The 27,217-nt window shown below is 46.7% G+C and overlaps 1 protein-coding gene across 1 annotated transcript in view; it reads right to left on the bottom strand.

Annotated features, from left to right (window-relative positions):
• GABA-B-R3 (gamma-aminobutyric acid type B receptor subunit 3) overlaps positions 1-27,217 on the bottom strand; it is a 453,175-nt gene that overhangs the window by 91,214 nt on the left and 334,744 nt on the right. Inside the window, exons 9-13 of the mRNA XM_075688121.1 lie at positions 25,982-26,042; positions 13,955-14,044; positions 12,459-12,609; positions 4,822-4,957; positions 4,166-4,282 (exon numbers count right to left, since the gene is read on the bottom strand). Coding sequence (XP_075544236.1) covers positions 4,166-4,282; positions 4,822-4,957; positions 12,459-12,609; positions 13,955-14,044; positions 25,982-26,042 — 555 coding nt within the window. The remainder of the gene's footprint in view (positions 1-4,165; positions 4,283-4,821; positions 4,958-12,458; positions 12,610-13,954; positions 14,045-25,981; positions 26,043-27,217) is intronic.

Here is a 27,217-nt window from a genome sequence, read left to right as displayed (position 1 = left end):
TGGCGTCCCCTTTCTTATGGATTAAGATTATGTTAGCGTTCTTTCAAGATTCTAGTACGCTCTAGGTCATGAGGCGTTGCGTAATAGGGTGGCCAGTTTTTATAGAACAATCTGCCCACCATTTTTCACAAATCTGCTGTTACCCGATCCTCCCCAGCTGCCTTCCCCCTTTGCATAGCTCCCAAGGCTTTCTTTACTTCTTCCGGCGTTACTTGTAGGATTTCAAATTCCTCTAGACTATTATCTCTTCCATTATCGTCGTGGGTGCCGCTGGTACTGTATAAATCTCTATAGAACTCCTCAGCCACTTGAACTATCTCATCCATATTAGTAATGATATTGCCGGCTTTGTCTCTTAACGCATACATCTGATTCCTGCCAATTCGCAGTTTCTTCTTCACTGTTTTTAGGCTTCCTCCGTTCCTGAGAGCATGTTCAATTCTATTCATATTATACTTCCTTATGTCAGCTGTCTTACGCTTGTTGATTAACTTGGAAAGTTCTGCCAGTTCTATTCTAGCTGTAGGGTTAGGTGCTTTCATACATTGGCGTTTCTTGATCAGATCTTTCGTCTCCTGCGATAATTTGCTGGTATCCTGCCTAACGGAGTTACCACCGACTTCTGTTGCAGACTCCTTAATGATGCCCACAAGATTGTCGTTCATTGCTTCAACACTAAAGTCCCCTTCCGGAGTTAAAGCCGAATACCTGTTCTGTAGCTTGATCTGGAATTCCTCTATTTTCCCTCTTACCGCTAACTCATTAATCGGCTTCTTATGTACCAGTTTCTTCCGTTCTTCGAGTTCTTACCATCCTGTGGTCACTGCAGCGCACCTTGCCGAGCACGTCCACATCTTGTATGATGCCAGGGTTAGCGCAGAGTATGAAGTCTATTTCATTTCTAGTCTCGCCGTTCGGGCTCCTCCACGTCCACTTTCGGCTATCCCGTTTGCGGAAGAAGGTATTCATTATCCTCATATTATTCTGTTCCGCAAACTCTACTAATAACTCTCCCCTGCTATTCCTAGTGCCTATGCCATATTCCCCCACTGCCTTGTCTCCAGCCTGCTTCTTGCCTACCTTGGCATTAAAGTCGCCCATTAGTATAGTGTATTTAGTTTTCACTCTACCCGTCGCCGATTCCACTTCTTCATAGAAGCTGTCGACTTCCTGGTCATCATGACTGGATGTAGGGGCGTAGACCTGTACAATCTTCATTTTGTACGTCTTATTAAGTTTCACAACAAGACCTGCCACGCTCTCGTTAATGCTATAGAATTCCTGTATGTTACCAGCTATATACTTATTAATCAGGAATCCGACTCCTAGTTCTCGTCTCTCCGCTAAGCCCCGGTAGCACAGGAGGTGCCCGCTTTTTAGCACTGTATATGCTTCTTTTGTCCTCCTAACTTCACTGAGCCCTATTATATCCCATTTACTGCCCTCTAATTCCTCCAATAGCATTGCTAGACTCGCCGCACTAGATAACGTTCTAGCGTTAAACGTTGCCAGGTTCATATTCCAATGGCGGCCTGAAGGTACGCTGAACCATTATGAACCTTGATTAACCGTGCTCCGGCGGCGGCTATATCTGGCGCGGTGGCGCGGCCCGTATCTTTGAAAGGTATGTGCGAGAGCTCCGTGAGCGCTGTGTTCTTGCCGCTTCGTTGGCGTTGAAGCGAGAGGCAGCACGCAGGTGAATTCGCTCGCTGCTGCGGGCGCTATGTTGAAAAAGATCGTCTTACGGGACGGACGGAGGGACGGTTATTCCGTTGGGTAAGGAGAGAAATGCGCGCTCATTTAAAACGTCTTACGCCATTGTAAAAGAACATTTCAGCCAATCTTGATGCTGGACATGCCATTGGCGAAGCCGGTTGGCCAATGGCAAAAAACACTTACGAACGAAAAGCATTGAGAATTCGGCCCCTAGTTTTGGCTTTCTGCTTACAATCACAGGGCTTCCTTTGCTTGAGCAAAACTTTCTATTGGTAGAGTTGCCACGCTATCGGCGGTTACAAGGGCTCAATACCGCAAGAAGAGAAGGACGTTGTCTTCTGCAGTCGCAGCACTGTTGTCCCTAGAGTTCCTGTATTTTGAGCATACACACTAGCTATGCCAAATGCCGTCTTTTCGTCAACCTTATGACTTGGCAATAGGCCTTTTCGTTCGATCAATTATGACTAATAAAACTTGTACTACGTACGAAGTAGTCGTGTTCATACTCAGTTCAACCGGTGACTGCGCTGTTGGACCCTATATGAAGGTGAGTGCTTCCGGCTAAGACAAATTTCATTATGCTGTAGTGTCCAGATATAGCTAAGTTTGGTCAAGGGATAGAAAAAACAAACCATTTCCATTGCTTAGCTGGCCGACAACTTCATTCGTCTAATTCTCTCAAATATGCTAAAAAAGCAAAAGAAAGCTGGCGTGCTCATCCGGACAGTCGTATTATTGTATTGTTTGGGTAAACGCGGTGCGGAATATCTTCGCAATACTTAAGGCTACATTTATTTTAGCTTATCCTCACGAACTCTGCACGTGCAGATTAAAAGAACAGACAACAGCTCAGAACATGAATCGAAATAACCCCGCTGTAAGAATGATTCTCTATCGTAATGGCTAAAACAAGCCATGTTTTTTCTCATTAAACATGGATTTATATTTTTAATTGAGCATTAAAGGTTGCGAAAAATGATCTTTGGCGCCCCACGCGGCAAGAACATGAATCTGTATAAGAGGTCCACCACGTGACCTTCTACTAGTGTACGCGGTTTCGGGTGTTATTATTAGTATTGAAATGATGTATAACTTTTATTATTATAAGTTTTTTCCTACTTACAATGTGCACACAAGCCTTCGTTTGTAGTGAACAGAAAAGTGGCGCTGCCTTCACTTCCATTTTCGATGAGTTTGCTTGGCTCGTCTATCGATAGAACATCGACGACGGGGGCTAGCCAGCCATGATGCAGCCGTGTACTTAGGGGGAAAAACGCGGTGCAAATATAAGAAAGGTCTGTACAACAGCGCCAACTTATTGCACCAGCTTATTATTTTCAAAAGTGGTTGAAAAGCTCAAAATGTAGGTAGTTAACCCCAGTTACACTCACTCCTGTGAAATAACGATGGGCGGCTTTGACAATTTGCGAGGCGGGCTATCGCCATCGCTCTCACTTCTGAGCGTTGCTGGAGGAGGGACTCTTACTTTTTTAGCGGCTGCTCAGATCGAAAATTCTGCTTACGCGCGCTTTTGGAAGTAACCGCTGCGGGTAAACACACTACCGAGAGTGAGCTTTGCGTTGCGGCTTGAAAAAGTAGGTCCTTAAAATTTGGTTGTGAGTTCCTTTAAGCGCGGAAGAACGCAGGATCGCGTGACGCAGTCCATAGCGTGGCAATGTACGTAAACAGCACTTGCCGGGCTGCTCTATCTTGGGCGGCATCATTACATTAATTACAATTACTTCATCGTTCATCGAGAATTGAGGAAATCCGCTGTATTCGAACAAGTTGTTAGTGCAGACCTGCGTCCGCGCTTTCTCGTCTCCTATAGCTCCGCACAATTCGTTGCACCTCGTTTCAGAATTCTGACATCGTGCAGTTACGTATCCTGGCGCGTCACGAACGCTTATCACGATTTTAGAATTTTTTCTCCACAACGACGCCGTGCATGCAATGTGTCTGTCGGATGCAGTGAGCTCCCCTGCATGCAGTGCATGCAGCGCATGGCACTGAGACGCGAGTGCAGCACACTTGCTGCTATTGTTAGCATCAAGACGTTCCTTCTGTTGGTGACCCTTTTATAGCAATGAGGATACGTCTTTTTTCTTCACGTTGTCGTGCTTCACGTTCTCCACTTCTTCGCGCTACGTTACACACACACACACACACACACACACACACACACACACACACACACACACACACACACACACACACACACACACACGCACACGCACACACGCACGCACGCACGCACGCACGCACACACACACACACACACACACACACGCACACACGCACGCACACGCGCGCGCGCACGCACGCACGCACGCACACGCACGCACGCACGCACATTATTTACGTTTCTTTCTCGCTTATTGTCACCATCCTAGAAACACGGCTTCAGAGGCTGCAATGTCTACAAACTGCGTGATTGGCATACAGGCACCTTGTTCTTGATGACGCCGCTGGAGGCGCGCACGAACAAGTGATGCACCCGGTATGTCTTGATGAAGATCGCCCCGAAAGCCAGGGAGAAGCCGCCCGACAGCAGGAAGGCCCGAACCTGCGCCCCACTGTACTTCAGACGTTGGCCCTACGAACACTGACATCAATTCATGAGTGCGGAACGCACAGTGCAGACTCTCGTCACGCTGGGCATTCTCGGTCTGACGAAGCATGCGCATTGCATTTGGATTCCGCATTTCACTCCGCTAATAAGATGTGCAAGTCTAAGGTTTCTTGCGCATACAGTAGCTTCTAGAGAATCCCCGTGGCCTGTGCACACAGCTGTAGCCTGAGAAATGAAATGCGTGTAGTCGTGCAAGCAAGTGCCTGGCGTACGTGTTTCCTGCTGTTCCGGTGTCCACGAGCGGCTATGCTTTCAAGACTGCACCTGTTCCTTGTGTGCTCTGTCTGTGATCGTTTATTCCCGCAGTTAAAAAAATGTTCCCAAGGCTCCCAGCGCCAAGGAAATCACATCACTGAGCGCGCGCAGAACCACACATTGTGTAAGGAATTCACGCAAGCTCTGCGCTTTCCGAAGGGACGCATGCAAAAAAAAAAAAAAAGAAGAAAATAGAGGAAGGAGAGAGCGTTACTCACGGTACAGAAGACGGCGAAATGCGTGTCACTTCCCAGCGTGCCGTAGTCTAGGCCAAGGACAACGATTGCCACGTAGACAAGCAAGCAGCCCACCACCGTCATGTTGTTCAGCTTGGGACTGGACAGCTTTATGTACCTGTACGGGAATGTGCCGGGTTGTTTGAATGAGAGACGTAAGGGGTAACCCCGCAGTCATTTCGCACTCTCTCTTCGTCGAGAAGTGCAATTGTCTGTCCTCAGATGTATTGACACCCCAGCTAAGTTCTATGCTTTGTAAACTGGCATGCTGATATGCCCAGGACTTGAAAATTGGGAACTGTCCCGTCATCAGGTGGCTGATGCATGAAATTAAAAAAATTTAAATAATGGGGCTTTACGTGCCAAAACCACTTTATGATTATGAGGCACGCCGTAGTGGGGGACTCCGGAAATTTACACCACCTGGGGTTCTTTAACGTGCGCCTAAATCTAAGTACACGGACGTTTTAGCATTTATCCCCCACCGAAATGCGGCCGCCGTGGCAGGGATTCGATCCCGCGACCTCGTGCTTAGCAGCCCAACACTATATCCACTAAGGAACCACGGCGAGTGATGCATGATATTTAGGGCAATGACAATGAAGACATTAGACCAGCAATTGAGTGTTCCTTGCTCGCATGGGGCGCATGCCTCTTCCACCTTACGAAATTAGTAGTGCTGGTAGTTCGAAGCAGAATTCTACAACGAGCGCGATTTAATAAATCTGTATGACTCCGGCTTTCGTTAACATGGCGACGGGAATACGCGCGTGTAGTGTGCGAGCTGCAGCAGTTGGTGAAGAGGCTGCAGTGAAAACGTACAAATGCACGACATGCGTGCAGGCGTAGCCGACTGCGTGTTTCGTAAGAATGCTCGCGTGCAATGAAAAATGTTCGTTTTTTTTTTTCGAAGGAGAGAGGGAGCAACACACTTGACCGCGGACAGGGAGCGTGACGCGGAGGGTGAGGGGGAGCTGGCCAGGCTTGATACTACCACAGAAATTTCGAGGGGGGGGGGGGGGAGCGCGCACGTGCTCAGTGTGCGACCACGTGGCTACCCCACTGGTTGCATGTCGTTCATACAAAAAATTTAGTCAGCCTTTTTCGGCAAAGGCAACACATCTGCTTTTGTTTTTACACAAAGTGTTTTGAAAAGATGAAATGCGTGACATTTGTATCCCTGGAGCGAAAGCAAGCATCGCGATCATTTTGTTAGCTATCTTAGTTGGCCCTTTCTGGTCCAAATTGTCCAATGAAGTGGAAATCTTATACCACGTGCAGCTGAACCGCTAAAGGCAGAAAAAAATAAAAACAAAAGATATCTGCCGAAATTTTTGTCAATTAATCCAAGGTATTTCTCACGAACTGCCAACAAATCAGTGATGTAAGCAGCATGTGGTTCTTCAGACTTCTTAATTCACAATCAAAATAGCGTAAAATATGATCACAGATTAATTTGAAGACCATTTTTGTGCCTCCAACGCAGACGTATATGCATTAAGGGCCCCTCACCAGGCCACACAACAAACTTCGGTTATATGCTGGAAGTTGTCACGTGTCCTCTAGGGAGCGTTCTACCATAAACAATTTTCAAATCGGCTCGTTAATAGCAGAGATAAAAATATTTCTGTGCCGAAAACCCATGGTTTCCGAAGGCGAGCTCCACTGCAAACATAGACGCTCTCTCTGCTTGCCCCCGATCCTAGAGCACGAACCCGCGCTGGAACATGGTAGGAAATGACATAGTTTTGGTGTCTGCGCGCGCGACTGCACGACGTGGGAACAAGCAGACGAAATGGAAGTACATCTCTCTTGCTGTGGCGCGAGGTAAAACAAACAAAAACAGGCAGACATTCGGTTTGTGTGCTTTATTATTTCTCTAAGCTTTAATTCGTATATTCAAGTAACATATTACACAAATAACAGATGTTGCCTAGAATAATTCTCGAAATCACGTGCCACGACGAGCGACGTCACAGCACAAACACGTGTACGTAGGCGCACTAGCACGTGTACGTCATCCTCAGGCTTGGAGCGCGGCGGCCGCGAGGAAAAGGGCAAACGGCGTTCGGTTTGAAATTTCAGATCTTTCCGTAGCGCGTAGCGATGTAATACTTTCCAGATGCGATCGTTTTCACGCATTGTATGTTCTGCGCTTGTCAGCTCAAAATGGCCAGACCTGGTGAAAGGTCCATTGAGCAGCAGACTCCAATGACACAGCACAGAAGCTTAACCTTAGCGTGGCACGACATGTGGAAATTTGAGAAATATCGTAAAGATCTATATTTATGTGCGGGCACAACGTCAATAAATGACCCACTTAGCATTTTTGGCAGTCACTTTTTTGAGAAAAGGTTCGTTGCTTGTTTTTATGGATGTCGGATATTTTACGTAAGACCTTAGTCCTACCGCACTCAGTAGCCCAGAAAGGGTTAACCGTTTTTTTTACACTTGTATACGTACGAAGGGTGACGAACGTGTCAGAGAGAGAGAGAGATGAAGGAAGAAGGAAAGGCAGGGAGGTTAACCAGACTGAGTCCAGCTTGCTACCCTACACGTGGGGAGGGGAATGGGGAGTGAGAGAGAGAGAGAGAGAGAGAACTTAGGTGTAGGATGTCTATAGTCGGGCACTCAAGTCTGTTGCCTTCAGGTAGTGAAAAAGCGCTCGAACTGTTTTCTGCGGTAATGAACTGTGCGGCCAGGCTCCCAAGATCTTCGCTTCCGTAAATGACCTGTAATCCAGTCTATTCAAGGCACACTGTAGAGTCTCACCTTGATTATTGAAGCGAGAACAGTGGCGCAGAAGGTGACTGATGGTCTCTTCACACTTGCACTTAGCGCACATTGGTGAATCCGCCATTCCAATACGATAGCTGTAGGAGTTGGTGAATGCTACTCCTACCCACAGCCGACACAGCAGTGGTGCGTCCCGTCGCGGAAGATTCGCTGGTAATTTAATGGTATCTTCGACTGGTCGCCTGTATGCCCCGAAGCAGAGTCGGGTAGATCGGTCGTTTCCCGAGCTCAAAGGTAGGGGACAAGCGCACAAGCCGAACGTGCGACTCGCTCTCGGAGGAGGAAATTGCTGATGCGAAACCACGTGACTCCTGCCAACGTCCGATGTTTCGCCTATCCAAAGCTCCCAGCGCTGCCCGAAAAACCGGCGGACGTGCCGGCGGGACGAACGTTCGTCGAGACGCCAGCATGCAGTGGCCTAGGTTGCCAAGGTTACGGTGGGCCGTCGCCAACAGCAGCGACGCGGCGCTGCGATGACATTTCAATCTCGATGACTGCTCCGACGACAGGGGTCGGAGCGCCTCAGAGCGCTACAAGACAGAGGAGAGCAATCGAGAAGAACCAGCCGAACGCAGGGCGCGCACCCTCTTTCAACCAGTCGAAGACAACGCCGCTCGCGAGAGCGCTCCAGAGTGCTCAGAAACGACCAGCCGAAGATAGCATAAGTGTCAGTGATGGGTCGAGGCTGTATAAACGACACTTGGAGTTCTGTGGTGTATGCCAGTAACTTAACGTGATGGTACGAGCGAGACCACGAAGCTCTCTTACAGCGTCAACTCTCGATAAGGTTATAAGGAGTGCCGGTGAGCCAGCCTGGGCACGTCGGGCAGCGTCATCGGCGAGGTGATCACCAACAATGCCACAATGTCACGGCAGCCACTGAAATATGATATCATGTCCTCGTTCAAAGGCGCAATGGCAGGTTTCGTTGATTTATGACACCAGCTGTTTTAATTGCCACGTCGTAAACTTCGCAAGCTCTGGAGGGCTGCTTTCGAGTCACAAAATATTGCCCATTTGTTGGGCGGTTCTTTTTCAATATATTCGACAGCAGCGCGAAGAGCGGCCAGTTCGGAACCTGTAGATGTCGTTACGTGTGAAGTCTTAAACTTGATGACGACCGATTGAGATGGTAGAACAACGGCGCCCGTAGAATTTTCCGAGACAGAACGATCCGTGTAAACATGAATTCGGTTAGCGTATGAACGATGCAAAAGTTCCAATGTGATCTGCTTGAGAGCCGCGGTGGTCAGGCTAGGTTTCTTCACTATTCCTGGAACAGCAAGGTACACAGGAGGCTTTTTCAAGCACCACATAGGGGATGGCGTTCTTGTTGCGGGTGAGTGCCTAAAAGACAAAGAGTGCCGGCTAGCCGCAATTGATCTGGAGAACGCTGCCTTGGGTCTTTTCTCAGGCAAGCGAGCGAGATGGTGGTCAGGCACTCTGGATATATGGCGAACATGCGCCCGGAGTGCGTCGATAGCTATATAGGTCAATATTGGGTGGTCTCTCTCGCGGTGGCAATTGTTGCCACAGTTGAAGCATTTCGAGGTAGCCCCAGACATGTTCGAAGGGCTTGGCCTTGAATGCTCTGTAGGACATGGATGTTAGTTTTGTTAGCATTGGACAGCACTGGTGTGCTCAGAGTTATCTAAGCTAAGTGTACACCTGTACCTACAGAGCAGGCAGATCACAGATTTGTGTCTTGATGTTTAAAATTATGGGGTTTTTACGTGCCAAAAGCACTTTCTGATAAGGAGGCACTCCGTAGTGGGGGACTCCGGAAATTTCGACCACCTGGGGTTCTTTAACGTGCACCTAAATCTAAGTACACAGGTGTTTTCGCATTTCGCCCCCGTCGAAATGCGGCCGCCGTGGCCGGGATTCGATCCCCCGACCTCGTGCTCAGCAGCCTAACACCATAGCCACTGAGCAACTACGGCGGTTTGTCTTGATGTTTGGGATACTTTCAGGAGAAAACCGAGGGCGTCTGTGCGTTTGGATAAGTCCACTGTTTTTGTATCCGCAGGAATTAGACTTGTGGTACCATTTTCCAAACATTCGTGCATACTGCACTGTCAATATTTTTCTTTTTTTTTTTTTTGCTCACACCAGTGCTTTCAAAAACGAACTAGGACGTGCCCGCATTCAGGCACACACTCACGCACAAAACTGGGAACGGTACATTGCACGTCAATTGAGCAAGGCTTAACGTTCTGCCCTTGTTGGGAGTGAAGGGATGTCATAATGACAATTCAGGGCCATGAAAATTGTAGGCGTTAATAAGACAACTGCTGTTCTTTCTGTCGTGTAAGCGTGTACTGCATTTTAATTTTTTTTGTCATTACTGTGAACAAAACAAAATGAAAGCCGAGAAAACCCGAGGGGCAAATAATGCGTGAAATATATGCCGATAAAGGCCGATTCTTACAGCAATAAAAAGCGCGCCATTATGTGTCTTTTATGAACGTGAACTAAAATAAATGCCGGTCAATTAATCCCTTAATGGGTTAGAACTGCCAAACGCATACGTAGCACACACGCCCAAAGAATTAAGTGTGTTAGCACTACTTGTTTTCGCAGAAGTCAACATTCTCTTATTTTCCTCAGTCAACACTCCCTTATAGTCAACATTCCCCACAGTTCGCGTCCTGTTCTGTCTCGTTTCATGGTTGTCAAAGCAGTTTCGAATGTCACTGATGAACACTCAGTAATCAGCCTTCCGTACAGGAATATTGATGTTCAGAAAGCTGCCTGAAAGTTTACGGAATACAACAGCTCATTTTTGCAAGGGCCAGGCTTTCACGGCAGGTGCAGGTGGTGCTAATTTTGATGTCTTTCAGTTCGCTCCGCTCGGGCTGTCGTCACGGCGCGCGTACCTCTGAACGACGAAGCGTACCACTGCCGCCGTCGTCGAGGGTTCAGTGGAAATAAAATATTGCTGCATCGGGGCTCGAGGCAGTCGGAGGCGGAAATTGCGGTCAGCGACCGTGCTTTTGAATGGCTGCGACGCTCATGAGCCCCTGGAATCACGTTGTTTGCATAAAGTGGACGTTGCCGCGTTGTCATTGAAACAATAAGAGGCAAAACTTGGCGCAGAGAAGTTTGTGTGGCTCTGCCACTGTAGGCGAAGAACGGGGTCGATGGTGGTGATGGAGCGGGAGGCGGGGGGTTCCCAATGAGCGACAGGTGCATGCGAACGTGCGCGCTCAATTAGTGCAGGTTCGATGAACTCAATGGGTGTGAGTTTTTTCCGCTTAGTACTTCTGTACTAAACAATGGAAATAAATCTGCAGGCTTCAGCGACTCTATCGGCTTTGAACTAATTTACTGCGTCAGAAGCAAGCTTTCACCTCGAACAGCCCCCTTGATCTCAGGAACAGCTTCTAGTTGTTGTTGTGGCCTCATAACATGGGTCATACTCACGGGAAGAATTGGTCACCCTGAATAAGTTAACAACCTAATGCAGCAAAAACGAATGGAACAGCAACAAAAATAAAAGCTGTAAGAAGATTAAATTAATTTATGGGGCTTTACGTGCCAAAACCACTTTCTGATTATGAGGCACGCCGTATTGGAGGACTCCAGGAATTTAGATCACCTGGGTTTCTTTAACTAGCGCCTAAATCTAACTAAATTGGTATTTTCGCATTTTGCCCCCATCGAAATGCGGCCGCCGTGGCATAAAAGCTGTAGGTGGCACTCTCGGATGCATACAACCTCGGTTTCGTCTGGTATGCAGATAGCCCGTTGTCGTCTCAGCTGTAATACGTGCACCCCTCTCAAGCTCTACGTAGTCTGCAAGACCTTGCGCAAATGTACAAGCAACAAGATTGCGCGATAACGCTAAAGTTAGCGCGCCCGGCTTACAATTCCTGCCGCAGGGTCACGAGTTCGATGGTTTATTTTCACGTCCGTTAGAAATTGTGACGGATTCTAAAATTTCCACACTGCAGAGAGAGAGAGAGAGAAAAAAAAATAACGTGCACTTTGAAGACATTCTGCTTCAAGGAAATGAAAACCGAGATGTTATAAACTATGCATAATGCTTATAAATTTCGCTTCGTGCAGCAGTATTTCTCTCACGAATTATTCTTTCTCGTTTAATGTTTGACGATTTCTGTAGCTTCCAAAGTTCCCATTTGGCAAGCATTTGAACGAAAAATTCGGCCTCAACACTTTTCCTGTTTCATGCGGCGCGTGACAAGCTGAGCAGAATCTCTTTACCTAATTCAATTTCATTGACAATGTGTTTTGTTATCCGCTAAAAACGGCGCTTGATCGCTTGTTGCGTACTCAAGCGCCTAAGAGGCGCGGATTCTTGGCCATAATTTCTGCCGATGATTGACAACGGATTCATGACCACCTTACGGTAACAAAAGACTTGGGATGAATCAGTGAGAAACATCAAACCCACTCGAAGGCGAGTACATGGTTCGTGACTGCAATGTCAACCTCACAATACAGTCACCCTATCTACCACCAATAGCGCGACGCAACAACTACAAGCCAGCGTATCATCCGATGCCACTGTAAGCCACCGTGCGGATGTTACTTAGCGAAGTATTCACTGCATGCATGCACACATGCCTTGATCCACAGTTTGGTTTCAGTTAGTGCGCCGTGCTCTTCACTGAAATCTAGTTCCACCTCAGTAGTGCGCGTTCTTTGGGGGCGGAGAAGCAGAGAGGAAGGGATACGCTTGTTTCCGGACAGATAGTGCGCTGTGCTTACGCGGGGCTCTCGTTCGCGGTGATGCGCGCGGATACGTGGCTGCCGGTGTAAATTTCCGTTCACGGAGGCGAGGAATTAACAGTACTCACTTGCTCTTGCGGTAGTAGAGGTTGAACACAAGGAAGGCGATGGCCAGCAGCATGCCGAAGGTGGCCAGCACCGATACGGAGATGAACACGCTGCGCTGGATGGTCGCCACGCTCAACTTGACGGTGCGCCGCGCCACGGGGGGTTCGCCGTCTGCTCGCAGCGAAAGAAACGCGAGACCACGGGTCACTCAAGTGGCTACTCCTGGTGGTCGTCCGCGCGCCGTGTGGCGTTAATCGGGCACGTCTACACCCCATTCGGCTAATTTTGCAACGCTTTCTGTTTAAAACAAAACTGATAAAACTGCCATTGTGCGCTACACGCAGCGTACGGGAAGGCATATATAGCCGACTTAATCTCCGGCTATTTACATTAAAAGAGACAGCCCTGATGGTCGCAATTGGATATTCATCAAGGACTGGCATCGCGCGAGCTGCGAAACGTGCTTGGCCCACGGGCTATAACGCTGCTTATGCATATCGCGCAACAAATGCACTCTTAACCTTTCTTAGAGATGCTGGTCTCTACATTGGTTTGTTCAGTGTTGCGGTGATATCTTGTGTATGTCTGTATCTGTGACGTGAACTGTGTATATCATTTCATTTTTCATCATACCGATCCAGGGTAGCATGCTAGGGCAAATCTTTACAGGATTCAATAAACTGCCATGTTTCCCTGCCTCCTGATGCTCACTGAGTACGTGCTGGCGGGCGAGTTGGTTATACGTGGTTGTCCCGTGTCACCTTCCTTCGTCCGTTGTTTTATTTGGCGCCTTCGTTGTAATCCTGATGCTCGATCAATGCACTTTCTACGGACGTTTCACTCAGGGAGAGCGAGAACGTCCTGTCACGCGCGGGAGTACAAAGGCACGCGGCAGCGTCTGCAATGCTTTCGCACGGAGGTTCACACGCAGCTTCCACATCCCAAGGAACACTATGACGACGCAGAGAACGCTGTCGTTGAAAAGGTCTATGGACGACGACGACGACGACGACAACAACAACAACAACAACAACAACAACAACAACAACAACAACAACAACAACAACAACAACAACAACAACAACAACAACAACAACAACAAATTGTAACCTCACTCTGCAGCCGAACGCAATGGAGCAGTCACAAAGTGCGATCATTGAAGTGATTTAACAAAATAGTAGGCTAATAACTTTTTGCTGTCTGTGCAAGGGCCTCGTTTGCTACGAGCGCCGCTGTCAAGGTTTTCGTGGCTGTCGCTCTACGTGAATATACCAGAAACACTCCGTTATGGCTTATCTGACCGCGCGAAGAGCTAATACGAGATGCGAAACGAGGTGCGTAAGCGTTGACTGCTTTACTGTTGAAGCATCTAGCTTGGCGCATGGTTTGAGGCCTTTATGGAACATGCATTACGAGTACAATAACAGTGCGCATGTACCACACTCGTTACGGGCACACAAATGGCGAGACAATACTGAGAGAGAGAAACTAAACAAAGGCAGTAAGAAAGCATTACCTTGCCAGATGATGGGGCGGCACCTTATACAAGAGAAGTCTAGTGTCTTGGAGTCAGGTATGTACAAGGCCACTTTGCGTAGGAACCCGCCTGCGTTGAGACACCAGAGGCAAACCACATTGTTACGTCGCTTTCTTTCAGTTTCAGTTTTGTGTTCATTCAGGATACATAGTTGGTTCTTAGTAGTATACTTAGCAGTATAGTTAGCGTGAAGTTCACTTTGTATTTCTAATGGCACTTGTTCAGCATTGTAAAAAACAAAAATGACTGACGATTATATGATACTCCATAATCCAAAATTTGAGCGCAGCTCTATACGTGTTTTCATTTGGCGGTATATTGAGGCATCGCACGGATCACTGCACCGACTGGCAGAGACGCGAAGCCACACGGTTGCCGTTTCCCGGCAACTGCAGCTTATGCAGCCGTAATCTTCACCGGGAAACGCTTGCTGTGAGCGCTATGCGCGAAGGCGAGCTTTCTGGTTCTTTTTTTTCATTCCCCGCACGGCCGGCGCCGCCGCTGCCGCGGATGCGCCATCTGGTGGTGCTTCAAGGTGCCTTCCTCCGCTTTCCTCCTCATGCATCCGCTGCGCCCTCCTCCTCTGCTTTCCTCATTACGCTCTCTCCGCTATTGCCGTCTCTCATCCGCCGCTGCGCTCCGCGTTCGCTCTTTTATCTCTGGTTGCGCTTGTCCGCTCGCTTACGCCGAGGCTCGCTGACGCTCAACGCAGAAACGGGCGCCTAAAGGCCCAACCACACGCAGCACGAGATACGCGTCTCGCTACGCGTACACGTAAGCGTACGCGTCTGCGCGCGCGTACGTGGGTGATGAAGGGAAGGGCGGCCAGCCACGCGATACACGCACACGTGCGCGCTTCGCTGCGCGCAGCACAGGGATGACAGACCAGCGATGGCGGAAACGTTCGTCTTTGGCTTTGATAAAAGTTTATCCTTAATTTCATTATGGCCAGCCATATTTATTTAATTTATCAATTTTAGAGCTAGTACATTGATTTTAAGTTGACAAATGCACGCCGTTTTTATCTACACATCCTTATGACAAGAAAAACTACATCAATGATCAACATCATGCGCGATAGCGTCTGTTGACCATGACTGCAGCTGCCCACGACCACACACGACGTTGCTGTCGAGCTTTTGCTTAGCCGCTTGCTTCGCCGGCATCAGCGTTCTCTTCCCGCAATGTACCACATGAGAAAGAAGCTTTCGCTGCGGCTGCTCTTGCAAAGGCGGCGGGAGCGCGGAAAGCGTCTGCGGCGACGTTGGAGTGTCCGGCCAGTCCTTCAACTGCGTCAAGAAGAAGGACTTTACGGCTGTGAGTAACTTCTTTCCTTTCGATGATCCACAGTGGTAGAACTAGAAGCCAGTGTTTGGACTCGGGGACTTATTTTCGTCGGTACAGCAATTACTTATCAGCGTATTTAAGTGCGCGCATATAGGAGACATAAGTGAAAGGGTTACAGTAGCAATGCGGGGATCGTACTCGCAGCGCGCGAACGCCCAATTCGCAGAACAGCATCGCGTCGTCGGTACAAGGTTCGTCCAGGTTGGCAGCACCGATCGAAACGATAACGTGACGTACGCGAACAGAGGGAAGGACAAGAGCAGGGTGTAGTTCGGAAAGCGCGAAAGCATAGGCGAAAATCGGGCTGATTAGCCGCCGGAAGCACACAGATCGTGTATTGGATACGTGGTGACGACACCTCACGACGTTTCAACAGCCGTCTGTCTAACCCGTGTATGCAGCACAACATACCGTCACTAATTCTTCAGCTTTAGAGGGCAAGAAGCACTCGATTCTATTTAACAGACGATCTGCAATACTAATTTGGAGCTTCCTTCATTATTAACAGTAGACCATACTGTTTATACAGATCTTGGGTAGCACCCTCTTGCACAAAATTTGTAAGGATTAAGTTCTGTAATACATATTCTGCTATTCGATATTTTGTTTTATATCCAGCTTGTTATTTCTTCATTTCATTCGATATTCTATTCTAAATCTACTTTTCGGTATTAGCAACCCCTACAAAAAGTGAAGGACTGCTAGTTATATTTGTGCCATTAGTATAGCACACAGATTCAAGAACACCTTTTTATACGTGTTGGTTGTCATATATGAAACTTGTGGATGAGATACAGTTTCCTATATTTTCTCTCTCAGAAGTGTGACTGTAGAATTTGAAGTGTAATGTAGTTTAATTGTGACCTGGCAGGTTTAAATGCTGTGCAACTAATTTTGGAAGTTTCTTGGCAGTGGCCGCACGATTTTTCTTTAATACACCGTTGACTGGCTCTCCTGTTTTGCCGACACACTGTTTGTATTCAAGCATATAAGCAAAGAAGGGGGTGAAGTTAATCATGGCTAGTGGCTATGCGTGTGTGTCAGTGAAAAGCGTTCAGCTCCAGGTACCTGCGCGTGTATGCGGGCAGGGCACGGTCCTTCTGCCAGGCAATAATGCACAAATTTTTGCAGATGCAACAGATACGTCAGGATGACCACGGGTTGTTCTACAAGTTCTTTCGCAAGACGTCACAGCTCTTTGAGAACCTATTGAGCTTTGTCGCAGAGGACCTCACACGGCAGCACCACATTTGAGAAACCCCTGGAGCCTGGAGAACGACTTGCTGTAGCATTGAGGTTTGTAAAGGGTAGTTGCCCGTAGAGTAATAATGTGCGATTGCAGGAATACAGAACACTCTTTCTTTGTCATTTAATGTATCAATTATTTTATTTTATTTACATAATACTGCCCGCCGCCTTTTGGCAGCCAAATCAGGAAGGGGTCACAAAACATTGAAGCAAAACAAAAGAAAGAATGAAACGACTGACAATGAGCGTGCATAAAGAATACTATTACATAATCTAGTTCATTATACACAACTAAATATTTATTAACTCATAAACAAATTAAAGATGGGACACAAAATGTTATACGAAACGAGAAATAGTAATGAAGGTACTGACAATGCGCGTGAAAAGAAATACCAGAAAAAGAATTATCACATGATCACAGAGATAAAGTTTCAACTTAGTGCATCACCAGTGTAGCAGTTATGGCTAACTTAAAAAAAACTGCCATCGAATGGCATCGCACAAGAGCTACCTCAGTGCTTTTGACCTTGCGAAACCTGTGAAACATGCACTGAGGAATGCTTGTACATGTAGTATCAAACAAAGGTAGTAGCTAACCTACACAAATGAATTTTAATCGTATGTCACCTAAGAAGGGCCCCCACAGCCATGCAGATCATTGTCAAGAAAAGTCATGTCATCATAATTAGTATGCAAACAATTGAGACATGGGTACCAATTTTTTTTCAACTTGCATTCAGGCTACTTGGCATCCGGGCAAGACATGAAAGACGTTGCCTTGGCTTACTGTATGGGGATAGAGGCGGCTGGACTCTGCAGTGGTGTGTAAGTCGTATAGTGGCGCTCGTGCCTGTAAAGTATTAAACAACTGCATAACAGCACGACAGCGCAGAAATTCCTTACATTTTTTCAGCTTAAGAATTTCTTTAAAGCTCACACGCTGTTCACGGCTCCCGTCAGGTAGCCCTGCTTCCTGCCAGAGAAGGAGGGTCATACGTATGAATGTCTCATTTACGCACTGCCTTCAATGTCACTCATTACGTACAAAGACTTTGGCCAAACATCCAATGCAGAACATGCAAAACCAACTCTGGAACTGAGCCACGCAACACACACACACAAAAATGCAAGGAATGTGGCTTGTGGATGATAGTTGGGGGAGAGGTAGAGGTTGTCTATGTTGGCAGTGAAGCTCGCCTCCTGGTTATGTGGTGGCAAGACATTTCCCTTTCTGCTATCTCTTCTAATAATAATAAAACAATTTGAAAAATGCTTACGCTGCTAGAACGCCCCGACAGGCTTTACAACTTGCAGCATATAACCGAAATTTTCAATGGGGACTCGTTGAAGGTCCATTGCATTTCTTTTTACTTGCGGGCATGTACAGACACCCGTAGATGCATGCACAAACTCTACATGCACAGGTGGTGAACTCAAAAAGGTTCTTGCTGCAAGACAGGCTGAATGAGTAAAGACAGATGAAAGCGATAAACATCCGTCTTGCAACGATAAACCTTTAGTTGCAAGCCAGTGCTTGTTTCTCTATCGTGGGTGTGTTGCTAAAACATGTTCACACATCTCTACAGCAGCAATGGCCAACCAACCAGGCCCACAGATATCAACTTTATGAAATTCTTGAATAATACCGCACAAAAACATGGATACAACACAATGTAATATGAACAAAAAAGAAGAGCTGAGAGGTTTCGATATGACAACAACAGACAAGGAAACGTAGTAAAGCATAAAGGAAAATAACTGTCGTTTTATTTGTAATGTCGACATCACACGGGGAAGGGAAATAAAAGTGGACAAAATATAATTTGCCACTGGTGGGAACTAAACCCAAAACCAATTGAGCTGGAGGCTATTCTACCATCAATGTCTTAGAATGTTTATGTGTACTAGATTAGGCTCTTGGAGTGTTCCTGCACGAGTAACGCTGGCTAACACTACTAGGGTGAGATCTAGTACATGCACATACAGGCTCAAGAAACTTTGCAGAGGGATAGCCATTGCTGCAGCCCTACTGGTAAAGCAATGCAAGCATAATTCAAAGGTTGTGGGTTCGTCTCCCATCAATGGGAAGTTACCTTTGCATATACTTTCATTTTCTTCCTTCTTTCTCCATTTAGATATAAAGTAATTAAATTCATCAATGATTTCCTTTTGTTTCATTGTCTCTTGGCTTTATTATACAAAAAGTATACATTAAAAAACATTATTCTTTGAATTACTTTACTACTTGCATCAATTTAATTTTCATATCGAGATGCTTATCCTCACTGTGTGTTTGAGCAGAGAGACGGCAAAAGTATAAGGTCGTCCTGTGGTAATGCATCCTTTGATTGCACTTGAAACATTGCTGAATTCCTCTAATATTAACTGACTCCCGTCTTTCTTTTTCCTTTTCCTCCCTCTTGACGTCACTTCAGAAGCAATGCTTCCCAACGTATCCAGCCTGTGACTGCCTGCTGAAGCCAGTGATGCTTGTGACTGCGGCCTGCTGTGGTGTGCCTCAGAAGCCTCAGGAACCAGAACTTCTTGAAACATCGGTGATTCAAGAGATTCCAAAATGTCTTGAGACTCCACAGACTCATGCGACACCGAAGACAGAGTTGATGCTGGCGCTTGTGACTCTTCACTTGACGGTGATGGCACTTCAAGTGTTGCCAGATCCGAAAACTGGCACATTTTTCGTTAAGGTGTCTGCAGCACTTCCCTCCTCACTCGATGGGGGCACTGGTGGAAGGTTGGCGGCCATCCTGCATGTGAGCATAATAGGGTTTGCACATATTGTCAATGTGTAAATAATGTGCCAGTCTGAATGCAAAAATATATGAAGGCTCAAATCTGTCCACATTTGTTTTAATGTGTGATTTTATTAGAGAACGCCGAAGCTCTGAGTCAGTTTTGTAGGGACAAAAGTGGCTTGCCTACACAACCAGAATGAACAGTTTCTGCATGCGCTTAAGTGTAGCTTTTGTATCTCTTTCTGTTTTTGCTTGTGATGCATTTAAGCAGTTCTTATGAGATCTGCATGCCTAAAGCGTAGTGATAACTTCTACTCAAAACAGTGCATGATATTTGGAATGTTTCAGTTTTGAAACAATTAGCAGAAAGCATTCAACTACATTTAATCAGTAAAACCACTTAATAAATTTCATGTTGAAAGACCTACGCTTGCACTTTCTAAACATAGAGTAGTAGTATTGTTAGGTCTTGCTTTAGCATAAGGCTCTCTCCTCTTCTAGTTTTTCTACTTGAAACGTTCTTGGCTTGTAACTTTGTTTTCCTTTCATTTGTTTGTAAACTTCATCTCATTCTAAACTGTTTTTTAAACTGAATGTACATCTGAACACAGTGTGAAGCTGTGTGCGTAGTAGTCAGTGCATTGGTTGTTTGTATTTAGGAAGTTACGTATAATAATGTTTGCCATCTTGCCATCTGCCTTGTAAAGGGTGTTTTGGCCCAGTAAAGCGGATCTTAGCGAGCAAACCATTCCAGAAGGCTTCTTAAAGCTAAGCTTTCTTTGCTTCTTCTCTGGACTTTCCCACCGCTGCTCCTACTGTCTTGCCAAATAGCTCTTACTGAATGCCTCGTACTGATATTAATGTAGTCGTTGAACCATTGTCATCCCAGCTGACTACTGGCTACTGCCTTGCACGAGTGACCAGTACTGGACGTAGTGCAAATACCAATTATAATAATGTAACTAGATTGTGGTTTTGGCATGTAAAATTTCAATAATCATTTTTTGCGCAGTGCGAATGTGTTTAACTGGATCATCTAGTCTTTCCTTGGAAATTTTGCTAAGCAGGAACAGCGTTCTCCACAAACATAGTGAAAGCTTCACTTAAACCACTAACCACAGCACCTGGGTTCTGCAGAATAACCGCAGGCTGATAATTAGGTAAGGACACTGCTGAGCAGACACAAAAAGAAGAATTAGCAATTACAGAGCTGACAATGTCGTCAGTACTATGGTGCATTTATTCCTACAGCATGATGACACTGAACGAATCCCTAAGCAAGCTAGGTAATATTTGAGGGTCTGTGATGAAGCACCAATTTGCACACTGCTGGCAAGCAACAAAATGCAAAATTAAAGCTGTTCATTGCAGTGCCCAAGACACACGTGGATATAGCAACATTCACTAGTCGGTTAAATACTGACCATTGACTTGCACGCTGCCTTCTAGGATCAGTGCACAGAATCAAAAGAAACTACTTGCATCTTTTGTGTTTTGTTTTTGTGTGTGCATCATGCAAGCCCTTTTCTTTCTATTCTTCCTGCTAGTTTGTATATGATATTCTCTGTACTTCTGTCTTATGGTTTATTGTTAGGTTTTTATGTGCTATTTTACTTGTTATTTTGCACCTGTATTTCTGCTTTCTCTGCTCCCCACTGCGAAGCCAAACTGGCTTTGTGGGTACCTAAATAAATAAACACACAAAGCTATCGTTGTACTGCTTGTATGTCCCCTTACCGGATCACATTTAACGAAATATGCGATAATCGGAGCAGCGATGCCGCACAAATATTTTATCGCCAATTAGACAAAGCTGAATATAATGCATACTGCGCGTCGATTTACTTGTGTAAGCACAATTTTGAGTCGAATCCCATAAGTGCGGTGCATTGCCAGCTATAATACAAACATACGGCATCGCCGGTCAACGTGGTAAAGGGAAAGCACTAAAATCCCGTGTTTCATTTTTAACACGCCGGCTAAGATGGAAACTTCAATATCACTTACGGTCTACACTCCATTGAGTAGCGCAGGAACATCATCTGGTCGAAAAACAGCCAGATGACGTCGTCCTGAACGTCGTCTGGCACGGCGCGGTTGTTTTCTTTCTGAAACGTCTTCCCAGGCGCCGAAATTTATTCCCCACGGACTTCCATCACTTCTGCAGCGCTGTGATAACTGCAGCGCTGTGTCATCTGCACAGATGAAACGCGTTTTCGACATCTGCGAGTCGGCTGATGAGAGAGGCAGCTTATACCAGTGCAACACAGGCTTTCGATCGCGATCGAGCGCAATCAGATTTCTCAATCACAATCGGTTCTACGCAGATTGCGCAGTGCAGGCAATCGTGATCACAAAATCCGATCGAAACTCGATTGAAACAAATCGCGATTGAAACTGCTCCGGTATGGCGCCAGTACAAAATTCCGAGCATTCACCTGTTAGGCAGCGTTGGGCATGACGATCCACGACCACCTCGTCATGTGCTTGTTCTTGTGGCGCTTGTGTTTCGCCTGCTACCAAAGCGCAGGTCGAGCCTCAACGCAGGCAATCAGCGCTTCGTCGTTGATCGCCTCCATAGCCTCTGTGCTCTATCGACACGAAACCAGCTGCGATTCCCGGCTTCTCCGCACGATTCTGAAACTTCAACAACCTTTCCGAACCGCCGGAAGTGTACATGCGGCCCATGTGACGCCGGTGCACAAGCTGCCACTTCCGTCGCGTACCCTCAAAGTGGCGCCCAAGATCAAGACCTCCTTGACGCGCGCGATTCTTGCGCGTCTGCACTCTCTAGACGCGTAGGACAGGCGCGTACGGCCTCGCAGACGCGTGACGCGTAGCCAGGCGCGCACGATTCACCGCGTGTGGTTGGGCCTTAAGAGCTGCGCTCTAAAACAAGACATAAACTGGCCGACGGTGGCAACATGTGGTCCACTCACACCTAGCGACTACACATAGCGGGTACTGAAGCCCCCGCTACGGGCGTTTCAGTAACATGACGACCGGTTTTCTTTTTTCTCTTTTATTAAGGGATTAGCTGCAGTGCATATGTAGTAAAAATCAAACAAAAAAGGGATCAAATAAACGCATCGAGTTATGTGTGATGCAGCTACCGCAGCAATGAGTTAGCGTATTCGCTGTCCATTATCCAACGTGTAAAGTCATCGGTAAAATTCGACTTTACTTTGGCCTCCTTGAGCATATTGTGCCCAATATTCCGAGTACCTGGTAAAATCCACAAGCGACGACGAATGTACGCCGTAGATCTGTCACTCTCGGATATATTCTTAGCTTTTGCGCAATAAAACGTAATGAGGTGCGCCTCACTGGAGCGACAGACACTTTGCGCGCTGGCTTAGCCATTCAGCGTTCACTGAAAGTGATCGACACAGAACGGGGTTTCAGCTGCAACGGGCTCCGAAATGGCGGTCAGCCGTCACCGCAATTTTTTCTTTCTGCCCTCATCTAACTGCTCTCGCAAACTCTCACAGCATCTCTTAGGCGCGGGGCAGCCATAGTTTGTGTTCATCGAGGCACCACTAGCTATTCATGGTTAAGCGACATGAAAGTTTCCAACCGGACTATATGCCACCGATGGGCGTATGGTCTTCATCACAAATCGCTGTTAGACTTTATTGACTAAAGTAAAGTGTATGTGTACAGGTGATAAAGAAAACCTGATTTACGTTCCAGGGCAGGCTAAAGAAAGAATAATCACAGGTAAATTGGATAATTTATCGCCGCACCCGCCTTTTCGTTTCATTCGAATATTTCAAGTTTCTTTCTCAACGTTTTCTGGTCTAATCTACTGATGGAGGAGTTTAACAGTAAAATTACATGCAAGATTTGCCAAGACCGTATCGCGAGACGTCTATATACTGGAGATAGATAGATAGATAGATAGATAGATAGATAGATAGATAGATAGATAGATAGATAGATAGATAGATAGATAGATAGATAGATAGATAGATAGATAGATAGATAGATAGATAGATAGATAGATAGATAGATAGATAGATAGACATCTCTGTTAACGACACGCTAATCCAGTGGCATAGAAGCGCCTCTTTACTTTCTTTACTCGTCCGGCTTCTGTCAACATTAATTATTTCCCCAAATAAACGAACTGGAGCCGAATAACTTGAGGTTTCTTCGACCTTTTTCCTCATTCAATATGCGTAGCTGCATTTGTACGGATGATTCTTCATCGTCTGCTAGAGGAGTACGGATGATCGAGAGTCCCGTTCTCCTTTAACTGCAATATCTCGAGTTCGTTTCAGAGACGTCATCCTCGCACACGCCTGCTGGGTGCTTCTGGAACTCGCGAGCTCTCGTGCGTGCCCCTCTTCGCACGCGGAGCACGGCGCGCAGCGCAAGGAGTACGCACCGATATTTGCGGTACGTCAACGTGTAGGAAGGACGACCGCTTGCTGAGCAGAACTGTTTCGTGGCCGTGGCCGCGTGTTGGACGGCCAGAAAAGCCAAATGCGGATGCAGGAGGCCCCGTGGCATTACTTAAAGCTCTCAAATAGTGCTTCGTTTCCACCTTTAGCATACATGGGGCGTAAGCACGAGGTAATCTACACAAGGTGGTGTGTAGACGCTTCCTGTCCCTAGACTGATATCGCGATAAAGAAACCAGAAGATTCCGTAATACTTCCGCTAGCCCTGTTTAGCACGTGCTCTTCTTAGAATATATAATATACGAAGACCTTACAGGCCCCCGTAGGAGCATGGCATAAGGGGGGGGGGTATAAACGGAAAAAAAGTACTATAAGAGCTAGTAAAGATGTTATGTAGCAAGTGGCACTTATACATTTCTAATACAAAGCATTCAAACACAAGAGATACAGCATACTTTCAAAATGTAACTGACGCGCAGCGCAAACCGGAATGCAACTAAGGAATAACGATGAAAAGCAAAAGTCGGTGAACAGATTAAAAGGGTGTTATTGAAAGATGACTGCTGACTTGGTTGCGGAAGAAATAGTATAGAAATAGAAAGCGATAGTATCGGGCAAATCATTCCACATAGAAATGGGACGTGGAAGCGCAGATCTGTTGAAGGTGAATGTGTGGCCGAAGATGCGCGAGTAATTGAAATTGTTGTGGAGGCGTTTTGACATGCGCAAAGGCCTTTCGAGAGGTAGCGGAGACAGCCTATTACCATGAACCTACTTGTGGAACAAACAGAGAAGTGCGATGCAACGGCGAGCTTCAAGTGAAATGATGTCATGATTCTGTTTAATCTCAGTTACGCTATGAGAATAGTTATAATCGCAATAAAACGTGCTGCTCTGTTCTGTACAGCTTCTAGCATATTGATTAAATATTTTTGATGAGGCGACCACACAGGGCTTGCAAATTCTACTTGAGTTAGACAAATGTTGCATATGCAAGCTTCCGGATGTTGCTTGGGGCGTTTTTTTTAACTTTCTTCGTAAATACCCTGAAGTTCGTGAGGCTTTGGCGCAAATGGCGGTGACGTGGGACCCAGGACAGGTTAGGAGCGAGGTGAACTCCTAGATATTTATATGAAGATGCTTCCGAGACCTGAGAGTATAGTTAAGAAAGTAGGTGAACTTAGAATTGACATGCTTACGGCTAAAAGTGATAACGTTACATTTAGATTCGTTAAGATGCATTTGCCAGGTACTACACCAATCAGAAACATTTTTGAGGTCATTTTGAAGTGGCGATGTGGTCGTCGATGGAATTAATGGTGCGGTAAATTACGCAATTGTCAGCGAAAAGACGGATGGAAGAAGATATGTTAGTAGGCAGGTCGTTGATGTAAACAAACAAACAAATAAATAAATAAATAAATAAATAAATAAATAATGCGGGAGTCGGGTTTCACGGAGAATAGACGAGAGGAACGAGTGCCAATTAGCATGCAGCTCCTTATGCGATGCTCAGCTTAGAGCCCCCCATAAACAGCTAGCTGTATGCCCTCGCCAAGTACGGGCGCAGCCAATAACGCGCACAGGTTTGCCGCGAGCCAGGCAGAGCTGCCGAGCGCGCACGCAATGTGCAACGACGCAGTCGCAAGGGCCACGCCGTGACCGCACGCTCGCGTTAGCACGTTCCCCGCATTGGCGAGCGCTCGAGGCGGCCGAGCTGCTTTTTCGAGCGCGTGTCGGATCGGATCGAGTGCCCTCCTTGTTCCGAGGTTCGTTTCACACCGCTCATTAGCGTATGGCGGTGCTGTGCGGACGGCGATACCGCCGTAACTAATGAAGCGAACATGGCCGCGCATGGCCCGCTAGTTGTTTGCGCGCTTTGTTCGGCGAGCGCGTTTACTTGCTTATTTTTTCCTGCGCGCCAAAATAACGCCGCACGATAAGGTAAGAGTTTGTTGCCTGGCGAAGAACAGTCCGGCACTCCACCGCCGTGCGTCGGTGTGCGTACGCTGCCTCTTTTGTTCGCTGCGCGCTGCTTTCGCCGCACTGATTTCAATTGCGCGACATGTGTGTGCGTGTTGTCTCCGTGCGCCCCACTCGAAGAGACTGGGCAAACCGGCGGATCGTCCTGACTGGCGCAGGAGCGAACTGGCGCCCTGAATGAACCTGTCGTGGCATCCGGTTCCTGCCTCATCTGTCGCAGCACGGAACTTGCGACTTCGCTGGCACAACGTGCGTGCAGCGCTCACCTTGATTCTGCTGGAACTCGGTGATGCCGACGCGATCACTGCCGTAGAACGAGAGGGGTCCCTGGGCAGAGCAAGACAAGGCACGCGTGTTGAATGTGTCGGCGAGTTTTGTCGCTCCCGTTTCAAATGAGGCAAGCGACTTTATTGAAAACTATGCAAAAAGACTCGTCAATCTAACCATTATCACGGTGCTCTTCAAACTATACTGGTGCGCAAGGTGTCACGGTAGATTCCCTTACAGTGACCGGCGTTTCTGCTGTATAACAACATTAAGAGGAGATATTGGTGCGCTAGTTGGTTAGCCATTATTGTTCTAAAAGCAACGTGCTTGTGGACACATCGATGAGCAAACACCAGCGTTCGTATTTGTATGCCTTTATCTTTCTCCATGCGTCCACAGCTGCGTTGCTTAAGGCGTTAATACATTAAAGCAGTAAGAAATTTTTCGCCTACAACACCGTTGTTTTTGCTAGTAATTCACAGAAGAATCACAGTTTGTTCTTTCTCCGCATCTTTCATTAAAGCAGGTGGCGTCCTGGCTCTTCTCTGGAAGATGAAAGACCCCCATTAGTGCGCACGTCTGACCATCGGGGAAGCGTGTCACTGCAGCGACGTGCACAGCGTTCGCCGCTCGTTGGCAACCAACGGACCGGAAAAACCAGACGAACAACGGTGTCAAGCTCTTTATTAAAAGATGCGGACCAAAAGATGCGCTAGTGTGAAATTTTAACGAAATCAGAAACGCAGTACGCAGAAAACGTCATTGTACAGTTTATAGAATCCAGGCAACTCTGGGCGGCCTCAGTTCTCGCTCACTGGTGCCGCTATGCCTATAGAGATATAACAGGAATATTTTGTTATTAATTTTAAAGGCAGCGACATTAAGCCTAATGCGCCTGTGAAACGCGGAACACATCTGTACATTTCTTTATATGCGCATGAATCATGCGCCGCGATATTATGATTGATTCGTTCGTAATAAAGAACCATGATTGAGGAATTCTAATGTAAAAAAAAGGAATACGAAAAGAGAAAGCCGTTTTACTGCTGAGCGCACTGTTGCTGTGGTAAACGTCGTCTGCGTTTCTGTCAGAAAAAAAGGCGTGAAAGCGTTCGTATGGACTATAAAATTCCGGTATAGCTTTTCAACAACTTTAGTAGTCAAAATTAATTTCGAAGATTGTACTATAATGTCATTCGTATAGCTCGCCACTCAGCTCTTGGGACATTGAAAAG

This window comes from Dermacentor variabilis, chromosome 4 (genome assembly GCF_050947875.1).
Source record: "Dermacentor variabilis isolate Ectoservices chromosome 4, ASM5094787v1, whole genome shotgun sequence".
In the NCBI taxonomy this organism is placed as follows: domain Eukaryota; kingdom Metazoa; phylum Arthropoda; class Arachnida; order Ixodida; family Ixodidae; genus Dermacentor; species Dermacentor variabilis.
The sequence above is the reverse complement of the archived record's forward strand: the minus strand, read 5'-3'. Positions and strand labels throughout refer to the sequence as shown.